Here is a 15,677-nt window from a genome sequence, read left to right as displayed (position 1 = left end):
TCCATTTCGGACGGTACAGACATGTACCGGGCCGGTTCTCCCCTATCCGTCCCCCGGACACGGCCTGAGCCGAGGTCCGAGCCTACCGTGGCGCCCTCAGGCCGCGTCCGTAGTCCTGGCGTAGGCTGGACTTTGGTCCAACACCGCGGTGGGCAACCCTCTAATTGGGTTCGCCACTGATCGGGCGCCTTATGCGCTCGATACGGCCCGATCGCGAACGTCTTTCTGCGACCGACGCGGACGAGCCTGGGCTTCGCTTCGCGAAGCCCACACTCGGCCTCTTCGGCACGCGCACCGACGATCGCCAAACGGCTAGAGTACCTTCTGTACTCGCCAGCGCCACTCTGCCCGGTGAAACTGGAAAAGCTCCTCAAGCTACCAGCGCGCGTCCCTTCAAAAAAAAATAAAAAAATATCAAGATATTGTTTTCTTTATAGAAGACGTAGCGTGGAGGGCACGAAAATGTTTGTCTTCTAAAATATAGAAGACAGTGGCGCTGAAAAGGTTAATAATAATATTATGATGTATATCCAAAAATAGTTAACAACATTTTCAATATAGCCAAAGTGTTTCAACTTAGGGCAGTAATATAAAAAAGTTCGAAACGTCAAAGTCATGATCGTGAGGTATAGTTCCAAAATACTGGACTGTCCTGTCGATGACATTGACAGTGGGGCGCCACCGTCAATACCGGATCGCTGGTTCAGATTTTTGCCATGTTGGAAACCATATAGTTGAACGATGGTAGCGCCCCCCTGTCATTGAGTTTGGTGGGACAGTTCAGCGTGGGTCATCTATAGGTTAGTTGTCAATTATGTCATGTACTTCGCGGTAAAAATTGATTGCGCTGACCGCTAAATCATTGTTTTTATGTTTAAATAACATCTAATACACTGAATTTACACTTTAACTAAATTAGAAATCGTGTTTAGAATATTTATATCTTAAGTTTGCGCTGACAAATTCAAAATGACTCATAATTTGTCAGAAGGTTCGTTGGAGGTATGTAAGCGAGTTTCAACAAGTTTCATTAATTGTTTATTTCTAAAAAACATTCTCATTTATCTTATCCATTAGAGAAGAATGTAATGATATTGCAAGTAATGTAATTGAAACTATATTAAAGCTGTAGTGTGTGTAACCCATTAAGTTGGTAACCTATTTGCTAAGATTTGTAACATTATTTGTCAACTGCGCATTATATAGGGTACCTACCTAGTCTACCTTTAGATAATGTAAGAATTATATATTTCAGATTATAATGAATGGGGGGCATTATGACAAACCAATCATGCAAGTGCTTGGTAGTAAGAAAATCCAGGGTAGTGGTGCCAACGAAAGATTTAGGCTGCTGGTGTCAGATGGGAAGCATTCACACAGCTTCGCGATGCTCGCCACACAGCTCAACGATAAACTGATCACAGGAGAATTGTCCGATTATTCAGTTGTACAAATTGATCGCTTTGTGACATCACTATTGAAAAACACAGGCAAAGGCGAAAAGTGAGTAATCAACTGATAAAAGATTCATCTATTGCAGTAATAGAACATAAGTTTAATCATGCTAACACTTGCAGGAGAGTAATGATAATTCTAGACATCACAATCCTAAAGCCAGGAACCGATGTGGGGAAGAAGATTGGCAACCCACAGACATGGACGGAGGAATCGGCTGGATCGGCCCCTGCTCAGCCGGCTATGCAGCCAGTTCCTAAGCCTGCATCGTCCCCACAACCCTTCTCCAAGCCAGCTCCGATGGCCAACAACAATGTGTCAATGAACAGCAGCATGTTGTCATCACAAATGACCCATCCTATTGCCAGTTTGAGTCCATATCAAAATAAGTAAGGCAATTTTTAAATATTTGGATTAGATTCTTGGCAGAAATCAATTTACCTTGTGAATATAATTATTTAAAAAAATAATCTCCTTTTGATTTTGTTTGCAGTTTAAACCTTTGAAGTAATAATAAAGTAAAGAAAGCTAACTAATGTAATAATGTTTTCTAGATGGGTAATAAAAGCACGAGTCATGAACAAATCCCCAATTCGGACATGGAGCAACGCCCGAGGAGAAGGCAAGCTGTTTAGCATGGACCTTTGTGATGACAGTGGCGAAATCAGGGCCACTGCTTTCAAAAATGAGTGTGATAAGTTTTATGATATGATACAGGTAATTGTAATATCTTCTTTACTTGGAAAAAACTATATAACTTACTCATACAAGTATCTTTGTAACTTTAAGGAAAAGTTCCCACCCTATTAATACAGGTATTATACTTCAAAAGATACCCCAGCCACTTGAAACAAAATGTAATCTTTTAAGATACTGAATAGATTTTTTCATTTTCTTACTTTTTTTTATTAAATAGGAAGTCCTTCCTTATTATTCTTAATGATATTTTCAGGTTGATAAAGTATACTACATTAGCAGATGCCAGCTCAAAACAGCAAACAAACAGTTTACGAGTCTAAAGAACGACTATGAAATGACGTTCAATTCTGATACGGTTGTTGCTGAATGTACGGAAGACTCCTCATCTCTCCCCACTGTCAAGTATGATTTTGTGCCAATTAACATGATCGCAGAGAAGAGCCCAGACACTATCATTGGTAAGGCTTTTTATAATTGGTAACACTAAACCCAATCACAATGATTTTATATGCAACTAGCTGTGCCCCGCGGTGTTACCCGCGGTTTAAACGTAGCCTATGTGTTAATCCAGGGTATCAGCTAACTCCATACCAAAGGACATTGTCAGAAACCGCCTAAAAAACCGCCAAAAAACATTAACCCATCATAATTATTTTCTATTTTTTTTAATANAGGTCATCGTTAGACTTACAGTTCCAAAATATAGATGACCCACGCTGAACTGTCCCGCCAAACTCAATGACAGGGGGGCGCTACCATCGTTCAACTATATGGTTTCCAACATGGCAAAAATCTGAACCAGCGATCCGGTATTGACAGTGGCGCCCCACTGTCAATGTCATCGACAGGACAGTCCAGTATTTTGGAACTATAGCAGTATTTTGGAACTGTAAGTAAACCCCCTAGACAAAACGCACTTTTTGATCGAATCTAAAATCGAATCCGTCAAAACTCCATACAAAAAAGAGGCTCGACCACTTTTTGACTGGTTTGCGATTATAATTTGCACTTTGTCTAGACCCAATCCATGACATTGACAGAGGGGCGCCACCGTCAATACCGGATCGCTGATTCTGATTTTTGCCATGTTGGAAACCAGAGAGCAGAAATAATCTGCTCTCTGTTGGAAACCCAGCCCCCCTAGACAAAACGCACTTTTTGATCGAATCGAAAATCGAATCCGTCAAATTCCATACAAAAAAGGGGCTTTTCGACCACTTTTCGACTGGTTTGCGATTATAATGGCACTTTGTCTAGACCCACTGGAAACCATATAGTTGAACGATGGTAGCGCCCCCCTGTCATTGAGTTAGGCTGAACGTTGAACACGAACCTCAAGATTGTTAAAAATACGCACAAAATAAAATATTTTTATTAAAGAAATGTTGAGATAAGATCACGCAATTTATCGATCATTTATAGAAGACGTAGCGTGGAGGGCACGAAAATGTTTGTCACTTTGTCTTCTAAAATATACAAGACAGTGGCGCTGAAAAGGTTAATAATAATATTATGATGTACGATGTACATCGAAAAATAGTTACCTATAGATGACCCACGCTGAACTGTCCCGCCAAACTCAATGACAGGGGGGCGCTACCATCGTTCAACTATATGGTTTCCAACATGGCAAAAATCTGAACCAGCGATCCGGTATTGACGGTGGCGCCCCACTGTCAATGTCATCGACAGGACAGTCCAGTATTTTGGAACTATAACAACATTTTCTCTTCTTCTTCTTCTTCTTCTTTTATTTTGGCCACAACTTGGTTTTGAGAACCACGATTTCGCCAATGTCACGTAATCAGCTTTGACAAAGTTTACAGGGTTTATAAAATTCAAAAATGTTTAAGTTTAAAATGTTAAGCTAAATTATTTGTGTGAGTACCTTAAACAAAAAAGACATCACAAATTGAGACAACACAAATANGGATTAGAGTAGATACAGCAAGTTGATCGTCAAAGCGTGCCATTCCGATATGTCCAAATGGACATACATGGTCGAGTGATGTTCATGTAATCCGATTACAACAATCGGTTACGATGATTTTACGAGGACAGTAGTACGAACACGGTAGAAAGAAGAAATGATTTACTGATAGAGAATTGTAATTAACAGCACAAGTATAATTAATTAGAATAAAGTAGCAGTAGAAGAAGTATAAAGTAGCATTGTTTTTAATACATATCCTGCGATGTACTCTTAAGAGTTAAAACCATGGTCCCTGTATGTGGTGCACTCATACCGATCCCAAGGAACCGTACTTACTCATAACATTATGACACACACTGATCCGTGTATTCAAACACCAGACAGGGTGAAAAAAATAATGAGATTTGACGATTTGTAAGAATTAATTTATTTGAAGAGGAAAATAAAGATGTTTTTGGTTTTGTATCGGGCCCCCGGGAAACCCCTAGTGCCAGACTTTTCAAATAGACAGAGTAGAGGTATCTGCCTAAGGAAGTTCTATAATTTTGCCATTACCTTTTTTATAAATGACGGCGGAGAGAACAATTTTATTCAAACCTTTTTAATTGTTTTGATTATTTTATAGGGCTCATCTAAAGCACAATACTTATTCTTTGCACTTTTAATACTTCGAACGTTTTTTACCACACTGAATTTTGTCGTTTAGAAATAACTTCAAAACTAGGTACCTGACTTAGCTTTATGAAACAAAACGTATTGGCAAAACTACGCATTTTTACATTTATTAAAAATAAAAAGCTTGAGTTAATAGTCTTTATTTCTAGGTCAGGTACTTACTAGGATATTTAAAAGTATGGAATTAAGTATGAATTACTAGTAGGACTATTTAACATAATGGAATAACGATCATTACTTTCATAAACATTAGGTACAACAAAAATATTATTTGCAAATAATAAGAAAATTAATAATATAGAATAACGTTTACCGCTACAAAATTATTTTAATCCACAGTCAGACTAGCTATAAATTTAACAAAATATCAGTATTATCGGAATTAATAAATTTTCGTATCGAGTCACACGATATCTTTCGATGACTATGCGAATGCAGTACGATGATACGATTACTTTTACGTTGCGGCAATCACTAAAATTCGCTAAAATGACACTAATGACGTTTAAAAAGTGGCACGCTCGGCTTCATACAATTTTTGACACATGCTGCATCTATCCATATCTGTGGATATGGATTTCTGCTTTTCTGTACAGACATGGATTAGAGCACAGATATGGATTAGAGTAGATACAGCAAGTTGCTCGTCAAAGCCGTGCGGCGTGCCATTCCGATATGTCCAAATGGACATACATGGTCGAGTGATGTTCACGTTGTTAAATTAATTGTAATCCGATTACAACAATCGGTTACGATGATTTTACGAGGACAGTAGTACGAACACGGTAGAAAGAAGAAATTATTAACGGATTGAGAATTGTAATTAACAGCACAAGTAACAAATTTGTTAGTACAAATTTGTTATAATATAATTAGAATAAAGTAGCAGTAGAAGAAGTATAAAATAGCATTGTTTTTAATACAGGAAATAATAAATATCGGAAATAGTTATCAGAGAAATAATGATAAAATCACAACATTTTAACACCAATCCTTAACTAACCAAATGTCACATTATCAATAAGGTTTTGAATTATTTTATTAATAGCAATATTTTTAATTCCTTTAAAAAACATAAGTTTGATCAACCGACCACAGAAAATCATTTAAATTAAGTCGTTTAGAAATATCTTCAAAACTAGGTATAGATGACCCACGCTGAACTGTCCCGCCAAACTCAATGACAGGGCGGCGCTACCATCGTTCAACTATATGGTTTCCAACATGGCAAAAATCGGAACCAGCGATCCGGTATTGACGGTGGCGCCCCACTGTCAATGTCATCGATAGGACAGTCCAGTATTTTGGAACTATNAGTGCAGTGAGTAGTGTCTCTAGTGACAATAAAAAAAAACTGTTATGTCAATGTCGCGCCACGCGTGTCGGTTGGCGAGTTTGTTTGTGTCAATCAACAAAGAAATAGGCTGAAAGGCAAACGTTTAAATAAACTGTTGTTTTTGTAAAGTCTTCCAAAAGAACACTGGAAATACTTAGGATATAACAAACTTATAAAACTAAATGCGGATGTTTTTTTTTGTTCTTACTTTAATATAGGGTGTTTGGCGGAAGGTTAGACAAACTTCGTGGGTGTATAGATAAGGTCATTTTAAGAATACAGGTTCGCCCATTTTACCCTAAGTGAGCTACTTCTTTTTTAATTGATGTTTTTGTTTTTATTTATTTTTTTCCAAAATGTGACCTAAAACCTGTTTCTTTTTTTTTCTCGCATGTTTTCAACCGCTTTTTTTATTTGATATTAATATCGAATATGTCTTTAGTCAAATAAAATAAATTTCAAATCCAGATAATGATTGAATAGGTAGTTAAGAACCGCCAAAGTTTAACAAAAGTACAAACCACGATAAAAAATTCTACTTAGAATTCGATAAAAAAAAATTAAAGGTGATAATGGATTGCCAATGATCTTAAAAACATCTCTAGTTTCTCTTCTTTGCAATGATACATCACATCATCACATGTAGTAATTAGATATTGAAATTCGTCAAAAATTCAAAGTTTAGGGAAGAAAATGCAATAATAATACTGAAGATTTTTCTCATGTATAGCTTTTACTGTTTTTAGGGTTCCGTAGCCAAATGGAAAAAACGGAACCCTTATAGATTCGTTATGTCTGTCTGTCTGTCTGTCTGTCTGTCCGTCCGTCCGTCCGTCTGTCCGTCCGTATGTCACAGCCATTTTTTTCCGAAACTATAAGAGCAAAAAATTTTTTTTCATCAAACACATACGTGTGGGGTATCTATGGATAGGTCTTCAAAAATGATATCGAGGTTTTTAAAATACTTTTTTTCTAAACCGAATATTTTGCGTGACAGACGCTTCCAAAGTGGAAAAAAGTTGAAAAATCTAAAATAAACATATGATGTACATTACTATAAAAACTACCAACGAAAATTGTTTTGAACGAGATCTAGAAAGTAGTTTTTTTTAATACCTCGTAAATCGTAAACCGCTTATTACCGCGTAATCTTTCATACTAATAACTTAAATAAAAAATAATTTTAATTTCATAAATCAATGGTACGGAACCCTCGGTGCGCGAGTTCGACTCGCACTTGGCCGGTTTTTTTAATAATACAATGCTTAAATTAGTGGATTATAAAAAATCTTAAAAAAGTACTCGATTTATACAAAACATCGATGTTTTCTTAAAATACATCGAAAGAAATCGATGTACAGTTTCGATATATCGAATCGAAAAAAACATCGATGTTTTTTCAAAGTGGACACCCCTATACGCGCGTCTCGTAATGGGTTGCGCGGGCGACTGATAGAAGCGCCGCGCGGCCAGGCCGGCCGGTCGAGCGTTGCCACACGTTGCCAGCTCTCCGCTCGACCAGCTCTCCCGCAAAATGTTTACGCGCTAAGCGCGGTAACCACACTACGTGATTAATTGGTTAGGAAAAACATCGTTGATGTTAAAATTTGACCTACCTATTTTTTATTAAAAATGTCATTTATAAACGATACCTAATGTCAGGAAAAAATTTGGATACTGATACAAAAGTCACCCTGTATATCGGATATATATCATAAATATCCGATATTTTGATATTTATAATAAATATCGGATATTTTCGAACCCTGATAATTTATGCTGATCTGTAACACTAAATTTCACGCGGGTGAAGCTGCGGGCAAAAACTAGTTTAATTATGTATTTCTTCATCTTTTAGATGTTATTGGAGTCTGCAAATCAGTGGCTGACCTTCAAGAGCTGACAGCAAAAAGCACAGGAAAACTATTGAAAAAGAGAGAAGTGACTTTAGTGGATTCTTCTGGTGGTGCAGTATGTATTTGATATCACTTTTATTATAAAATTCATAAGCTATTAATCATTGTTTTCTTTAATCATAACAATTAATTAATTTTTAGGTTGTCCTTACATTATGGGGAGCTGAAGCAGAGAAGTTTGAAGGAAGCACCAATCCTGTTATTTCTGCAAAGGTGATATTTATTTTTAATAACAAAGGCACTATGAACTATGAGCCATCAAAGAAGTCTCTCGTGACTAAAGCAGACTTAACATTCACTCTGGAGACACTTATCCTCTTCTCTTCATTTTGTCTGACAGTTCATAGCACTGAATAGTTGTGGAAGAAAAGTGCAAGTGATTTATGGGGCGAGTCAATGCGGACAAGTAGAATAACCCTTGTCAAGCCTCTTTCAAACCCCCTTATAAGTTGGAGCGGGGAGGAGGTATAGGTCGCCACCGTGTAGTGTAGGGCTGAATGACCGCGGAGGACGTCCAGAGTTATCATTAAATTGATTCCTGCTAAATATTAAAATCTATATATATAAAAGAAAGTCGTGTTAGTTACTCCACTTATAACTCAAGAACGGCTGAACCGATTTAGCAGAAAATTGTCAGGGAGGTAGTTTAGAGCCAGGAGAAGGACATAGGATAATTTTTATCCCGTTCGAAATAAAAAAAAATGCTGCTTATTTATTGCCATTAAGGCGGAACAAAGTTCGCCGGGTCAGCTAGTTAAAGATAAAAGCTGTAATTCAATGCTATTCAACTAGTCTTGAGCTTAATAAATTGAACTTTGTCACCTCGCATTAAGGCCCAAAATCAATGATCTTGTTCAGGGCGCGCGCTTGGCCGAGTTCAACGGCAGCAAGTCGCTGTCGTGCCTGGCGAGCACCATGCTGCGGCTCAACCCCGACCTGCCCGAGGCGCACCGCCTGCGCGGCTGGTACGACAACGGCGGCGCCGACATGGAGATCGTCAACATCTCCGCCAAGTGAGTCCCTTAGAGATCTAGAGAGATGCCAACTAATGCGCTGAGTTCGAAACCCACACACACAAAGTAATCAAAATAAAACGATATGGACATCGTCAACATCTCCGCCAAGGGAGTCTCCCTAGTCACTAGAGATGTATTGAACTCCAGTCTAGTGAACCCAGGAGGTTTAATATCTAGAGAATAAAAGGATAGGCTTATTCTGGCTGCTGAAAGGGAAACACAACAACGGCGCCGATATGGAGATCGTCAACATCTCCTCCAAGTGAGTCCCTCCCCTAGAGATCTAGAGAGATGCCAAATAATGCGCTGAGTTCGAAACCCAGTGTCTCATTAGAAACACACACAAAGTAATCAAAATAAAACGATGGAGAGATCGTCAACATCTCCGCCAAGTGAGTCCCTATCGTCTAGATATCTATAGAGATGCCAACTAATGCGCTGAGTTCGAAACCCAGTGTCTAATTAGAAACTCGCACACACAAAGTAATCAAAATAAAACGATGGAGAGATCGTCAACATCTCCGCCAAGTGAGTCCCCATCGTCTAGCTGAGGTCGCGGGATGCAGCTGGATACTAGGCGCCTGCCGAGTTCAACGGCAGCAAGTCGCTGTCGTGCCTGGCGAGCACCATGCTGCGGCTCAACCCCGACCTGCCCGAGGCGCACCGCCTGCGCGGCTGGTACGACAACGGCGGCGCCGACATGGAGATCGTCAACATCTCCGCCAAGTGAGTCCCTTAGAGATCTAGAGAGATGCCAACTAATGCGCTGAGTTCGAAACCCACACACACAAAGTAATCAAAATAAAACGATATGGACATCGTCAACATCTCCGCCAAGGGAGTCTCCCTAGTCACTAGAGATGTATTAAACTCCAGTCTAGTGAACCCAGGAGGTTTAATATCTAGAGAATAAAAGGATAGGCTTATTCTGGCTGCTGAAAGGGAAACACAACAACGGCGCCGATATGGAGATCGTCAACATCTCCTCCAAGTGAGTCCCTCCCCTAGAGATCTAGAGAGATGCCAAATAATGCGCTGAGTTCGAAACCCAGTGTCTCATTAGAAACACACACAAAGTAATCAAAATAAAACGATGGAGAAATCGTCAACATCTCCGCCAAGTGAGTCCCTATCGTCTAGATATCTATAGAGATGCCAACTAATGCGCTGAGTTCGAAACCCAGTGTCTAATTAGAAACTCGCACACACAAAGTAATCAAAATAAAACGATGGAGAGATCGTCAACATCTCCGCCAAGTGAGTCCCCATCGTCTAGCTGAGGTCGCGGGATGCAGCTGGATACTAGGCGCCTGCCGAGTTCAACGGCAGCAAGTCGCTGTCGTGCCTGGCGAGCACCATGCTGCGGCTCAACCCCGACCTGCCCGAGGCGCACCGCCTGCGCGGCTGGTACGACAACGGCGGCGCCGACATGGAGATCGTCAACATCTCCGCCAAGTGAGTCCCTTAGAGATCTAGAGCAATAACGCCCCCTTGTGGGCGCTGCAGGCTTAAAGGGGGGCGGTAAGAGACCCAGAATAAAAATCGGGACGTTGTGGAGAGGCTTGGGAGGCGTCATCTACTAGGAGGACTCTTAGACACCGACTGAGCTCGACTCTTGACTACAAAAATGGGGGGCGTTAAAAAATAATTTATTCTCAAAGTGGGCAGTAAACTAAATAAGTTTGGGAACCGCTGATCTAGAGAGATGCCAACTAATGCGCTGAGTTCGAAACCGCATTCGAAACTCACACACACAAAGTAATCAAAATAAAACGATATGGAGATCGTCAACATCTCCGCCAAGTGAGTACTATGATCACTGACTGACTGACTGACCCACTCACTCATCACGAAATCTCAGAAACTACAAGTGCTACTGTGCTAGGACTCTCAAATTTTTCATGGGGGTTCCTTTTAGAACGTAGGTGCTCACTAAGAACGGATTTTACGAAACTCCACCCCTAAGGGAGTCGCGGGCGGCCGCTAGTAAATAAATAAATGTTCTTGGACATTATACACTGCGTCGTCCGATACGCGACTCACTACACGAAACAGCCGTCATCTAGCTAAGGTTGCGAAATGCACCTGGCATTGCAAGACTGGTTGTCGTAGAAATCCTTGGGGAAGGCGTTTGTCCAATTGATGCAGCAGTGGGCGACTGGCCGTCCTTTGGAACGAAATTCTTATAACGGGCGCAATAACACTGCCTCTTTAATTTTATCTACTAACGTAAGTAGTATGCCGTAATTTGTTAAAACTACAAAATCTGCGTCTCTGCACCCCCAAATAAGCTCTCACCAGCGCAAACACTATAATCAGCTACATGGTCCTTCGAGCCGGATACAAACCAGCGACCTGCGGATATGAAGCTAATACAATTAAATGATTTCAGGTTAATACAAGTAAATCATTGCAGGTTAACAAAAGTGAATGATTGCAGGTCGGGCATGTACAGCGGCGGCAGCAACGAGTGGCTGTCGTTCGCGGAGGCCGAGGCGCGCCAGCTCGGCGCCGGCGACAAGGGCGACTACTACAGCCTGTTGGGCGTGCTCACCTTCACGTTCAGGTAGCTATGTACTATAATTCGCTGTCTTTAAACTTCGAACCGCACTTTGAACTCCACCATTTGAAGTTCGAAACAGGCCAGCCCCCCTAGACAAAACGCACTTTTTGATCGAATCGAAAATCGAATCCGTCAAAACTCCATACAAAAAAGGGGCGTTTCGATCACTTTTCGACTGGTTTGCGATTATAACCTTTAACTGGTGACCTGAAGTCAACAGTGCGTATTTGGTGAGGTGACGTTTAAGAGACGTCAAAGAAAAACTAATGTACAAAAAAATTGGCTAACGTAAAATAAGTTTGAGGCCAAGAATTTCGTAACTTATATAGTTGTCCAAATAATATAAAAACATGGATTAAAAAAACATTAGTTTTTGGTACAAAATCAGTCTTTATTTGAGCAAGGTACTTTTCATTAAAAAAAAAGTTAGTCACCTAAAATGGGCATACTAGCCCCCAGAAATACACTTTGGGACCTTCCTAATCATCATTTTTAGATAGTTTAGATACTAATCAACAAAACTCAGCAGGTAAAGATATCCTAAGATAAGAAATTAAAAAAACTACAATCATCAAACATCACTTACTAGAAACGTTCACGTCTATAAACATCACAATTTTGCTGCAGAAATTTAGGCACATAGGTTTATCATAATAAGTTCTAGTGAACCTAGTTCATTTTATTACATGGCTAAGACAAATGGCACATGTTCTTTTAACCCCAGAATGGTTTTGGGACGAGGCAGAAGTCGGTCTAGGTGGTAATTCATCAACACCAACTGAACGCAGCTCCCGGGGTAGGGTAGTCATTATAAACCACGAGTTTCGATTGAGGTATAACTAAAGAGCTATCCAATGATAATAAGAAGCTGCCCCTAGATACCTTGTTAGTATTGTCGCAATTACTGTTTAAGACGTAAGAATTTATTCCTGAAAAATATCGACTGAGCTAAGCTATAGAATATGATTATACATAGGCCAATAAGGATGTTAAATAGTTGAAACACTTTGTTCCACCTCATCCATCAACTCCTCCTATTTCGTCAGGACACTGTTATTCAATGGTGGAGGTGTTGATTTCATCTCCAGATTGCTCAGATTTGGTAACATGCAGACTTTCTAAAACGAAGTCAGGATCGCCTATATCGTCGTCAAAACTACTACACTCGTCGTCGCTCTCTGTTAGAAGCTCCTGTATTTATACCTCGCTGACTAAGAACCCTTCTTCTTTTGGCAGACCTCGTTTATTTATCGTGAGAAATTCTATAAAAGATAATAACAATACATTACCACCGCTGTGACGTTCCTCGAACACTATGAAGTTGTGTAAACTAACTGTGAGGTGACGAACAACAGACACATAGGTAAAATACACATTAGCACTGACCTGACGTCTGTGAGACGGCGAAAGCTCCACACAGGCAACACAGGAGACCCTGAGCTGGTGCGCCCCCTACTGAACGAAAGTGTATGGCAAACGCGGAAGGTACCAAAACGCACGGGGAGAAGCGACAAAAAAGACGGGGAGATAAATCAAAAAAACGAAACGCGGTGTCTGAGAGACGGGCAGGTCACCAGTTAAAGGATAATTTGCACTTTGTCTAGACCCACTGTTCATCTCCCCGAGTAAGCATTGAAAAAAAACGCGCGGCATACAAAACGCGGATGCTGGACATAGCGATTTATTAGATTTGCATTTATGTACCACAATAAATAACAAATTAATATGAATAGGATACGCTTGTGGTGCTATCTGTCATTTAATGAATCCTACTTGTGCGTATAAGTAAACAAAGCCCCTTAATAATAAAAGTTACACCATAGTTGATCCCTGTTTTAAAGTGACGTTAAGTATGGAAATATCACTGTAAAACAGTGTTCAACTAGGGAATTACACCCTAATAAGGAGGAAAGTTTGTTTATTTCCTAAATGCTCTAACTAACATACATTCGATTGCTCTAACTAACAACTAAAGTCTGGTCGCGGAGCACGTAGAATTTTGTCCAATGACCCCAAGCTACCTATCCTTATGGCTCGCGCGTAATTATATTGCTGTCGCGACTGTGCGACTGGCGGCAGCAGTGAGTGTGCGAGCGCAACAGCAATATAATTACGCGCGAGCGATAAGGATGGGTAGCTTGGGGTCATTGGACAAAATTCTACGTGCTCGGACACCAGGCTTTATATCGGTGGTATAACTGAGGCTTAGTCTTTAACTATAACAAACGTTAAAAATCTATCTAACTCCATACAAAAACACCGGTTGTGGTTATAGTTACGGTTAGATAAGCTTGAGCAACTCAGCCTTATTATAGCACAACATCGAGAATCGCTGTCTCACTTCACACATGATGGTTTGAAGTTCGATTCAACAAGTGTTTTGGTGTAAAATTTCATCACTCAACATCATCATAATTCATCAGGTCATTAAATCTCCACTGCACTGCAAAAACATGATCCTCTACAATGTAATGGAGGATTTGGCACTCTTCATCTCTCTCTGTGACTGACTGAATCCACCGTTTGGCCCGACTCTTCAAAAGGTTGACTAGTAAATTCTCTAATATCTGGTCCCTTTGCAGCGACAACGCCGTATACAAGGCGTGCCCGCAGGAGGCGTGCAACAAGAAGCTGGTGGACCAGGAGAACGGCCTGTTCCGCTGCGAGAAGTGCAACCGCGAGTACCCCAACTATAAGCACCGGCTGCTCTTGGGGGTATGTGTACTATGGGAACTATAGTGATAAATCTTAATTGATAACCAATATTTCAAGACAGAATTTGAAAAAACCACTAGTCTAAAATCCAAGATTTTGGCACGTCTTTCACTGCAGCGTCATTCGACCGCATGTGTTTCGCTTTGGTAGCCTTTCGCTCTAGCGTACTATGAGGAATGTTTGGTCTATTCCGCTTTGATCCCCTAGGTGATCAAAGTGGACGTCTAGCGACAATTTAGTGTTCTTTGATCACCCACGGATAAGATGCCCTGGGTGATCAAAGTGGACTCCAGTTTAATTAATATTTTAGTTTCCTTTATCACATATAAATAAATTACACCATTGAATTAGACTATTTAGAGGTGTGTGATCAGTTCCTATAGCCATACAAGTCTTTTGCATTATTTTGATAGTGCCTACCTAAAAGTACCCTGTTGTATGAGTAAATAAAATTCCGCGTTGTTCTACTCAGGCAAACGTGTCAGACCCGACCGGCGACCAGCGTATCACGGCGTTCAACGAGGCAGCCGAAGCCATGTTGGGCCGCAGTGCCGCTGAAATAGGCCAGATGTTCGATCACGACAAGACGGCCTATGCGCAGCTCTTCGAGGAGGTCAAATTCCGCACCTTCGTCTTCAAGTTCCGCACCAAAATGGAGACTTATAGCGTAAGTTGACTGACTGTTTGATGAAAATATTTCTTATTTCCATCATATGTATGTTGAATGAGCTAGGATTTCATGTCTATTAGATTCTCACTATCCCCCACTGGTGGACTATGGGGAAAATGTCGAGATGTGCACTACTAAAATCTTCCCGTTAGACCTTATCAGTGGCAACTGGGAAAAAATGTCTTGCTTTGTCTTTGAGTGATGGATATCGCAACTTTTCGTCCGCCATTGGAGGACAAATGGTAGGGGCAAAGGCAACAGGAATTTCAGGCCTGCTTACAGCGATTCTCAAATTTTAAACCTGTTATTCTGAAAAGAAGAAAAATACATTGTATTATTTAATTACAGGATGAGACCCGATTGAAGACTACAGTTATGAACGCACAACCGGTCGATTACAAGGATGGCAACACTCGACTTATAAAAAGCATAAAAGAAGTTACTGGCGTTGAAGTTTAACACGACACACTTTGAAGAATACTCAAGAAATTTTGTTCTACTTTTCTCTTTCGCCATACGAATTTTACAGCGTAATGAAATAATTTTCTCTGGTGATTGAGAATCAGCCTTTAAATTGATTGTCAGTTCAGTTTTTATTGTTTAAATTATGTTAAGGAATTACAATTATTTTGCAGATTTAAAATCTGGTTAAAAACATTCACTTTCACCGACTTATTGAACAGTGATAATAGTAATAGG

General features: G+C 40.2%; 1 protein-coding gene across 1 annotated transcript; it reads left to right on the top strand.

The window, feature by feature from the left end:
- Positions 1–803: 803 nt before the first annotated feature.
- On the top strand, positions 804–15,440 carry RpA-70 (replication protein A 70). Its single transcript, XM_028308957.1, has 12 exons — positions 804–1,002; positions 1,256–1,503; positions 1,578–1,844; positions 2,010–2,172; positions 2,408–2,612; positions 7,957–8,069; positions 8,156–8,227; positions 8,873–9,027; positions 11,471–11,596; positions 14,176–14,308; positions 14,781–14,975; positions 15,327–15,440. The coding sequence occupies exons 1-12, from the start codon at positions 970–972 to the stop codon at positions 15,435–15,437; spliced, it is 1,821 nt and encodes a 606-aa protein (XP_028164758.1). The 5' UTR covers positions 804–969; the 3' UTR covers positions 15,438–15,440.
- Positions 15,441–15,677: the final 237 nt, after the last annotated feature.

The sequence above is a fragment of the Ostrinia furnacalis genome, unplaced genomic scaffold (genome assembly GCF_004193835.3).
Source record: "Ostrinia furnacalis isolate ACB-3 unplaced genomic scaffold, ASM419383v2 OfSCF2576, whole genome shotgun sequence".
NCBI lineage: Eukaryota > Metazoa > Arthropoda > Insecta > Lepidoptera > Crambidae > Ostrinia > Ostrinia furnacalis.
The sequence above is the reverse complement of the archived record's forward strand: the minus strand, read 5'-3'. Positions and strand labels throughout refer to the sequence as shown.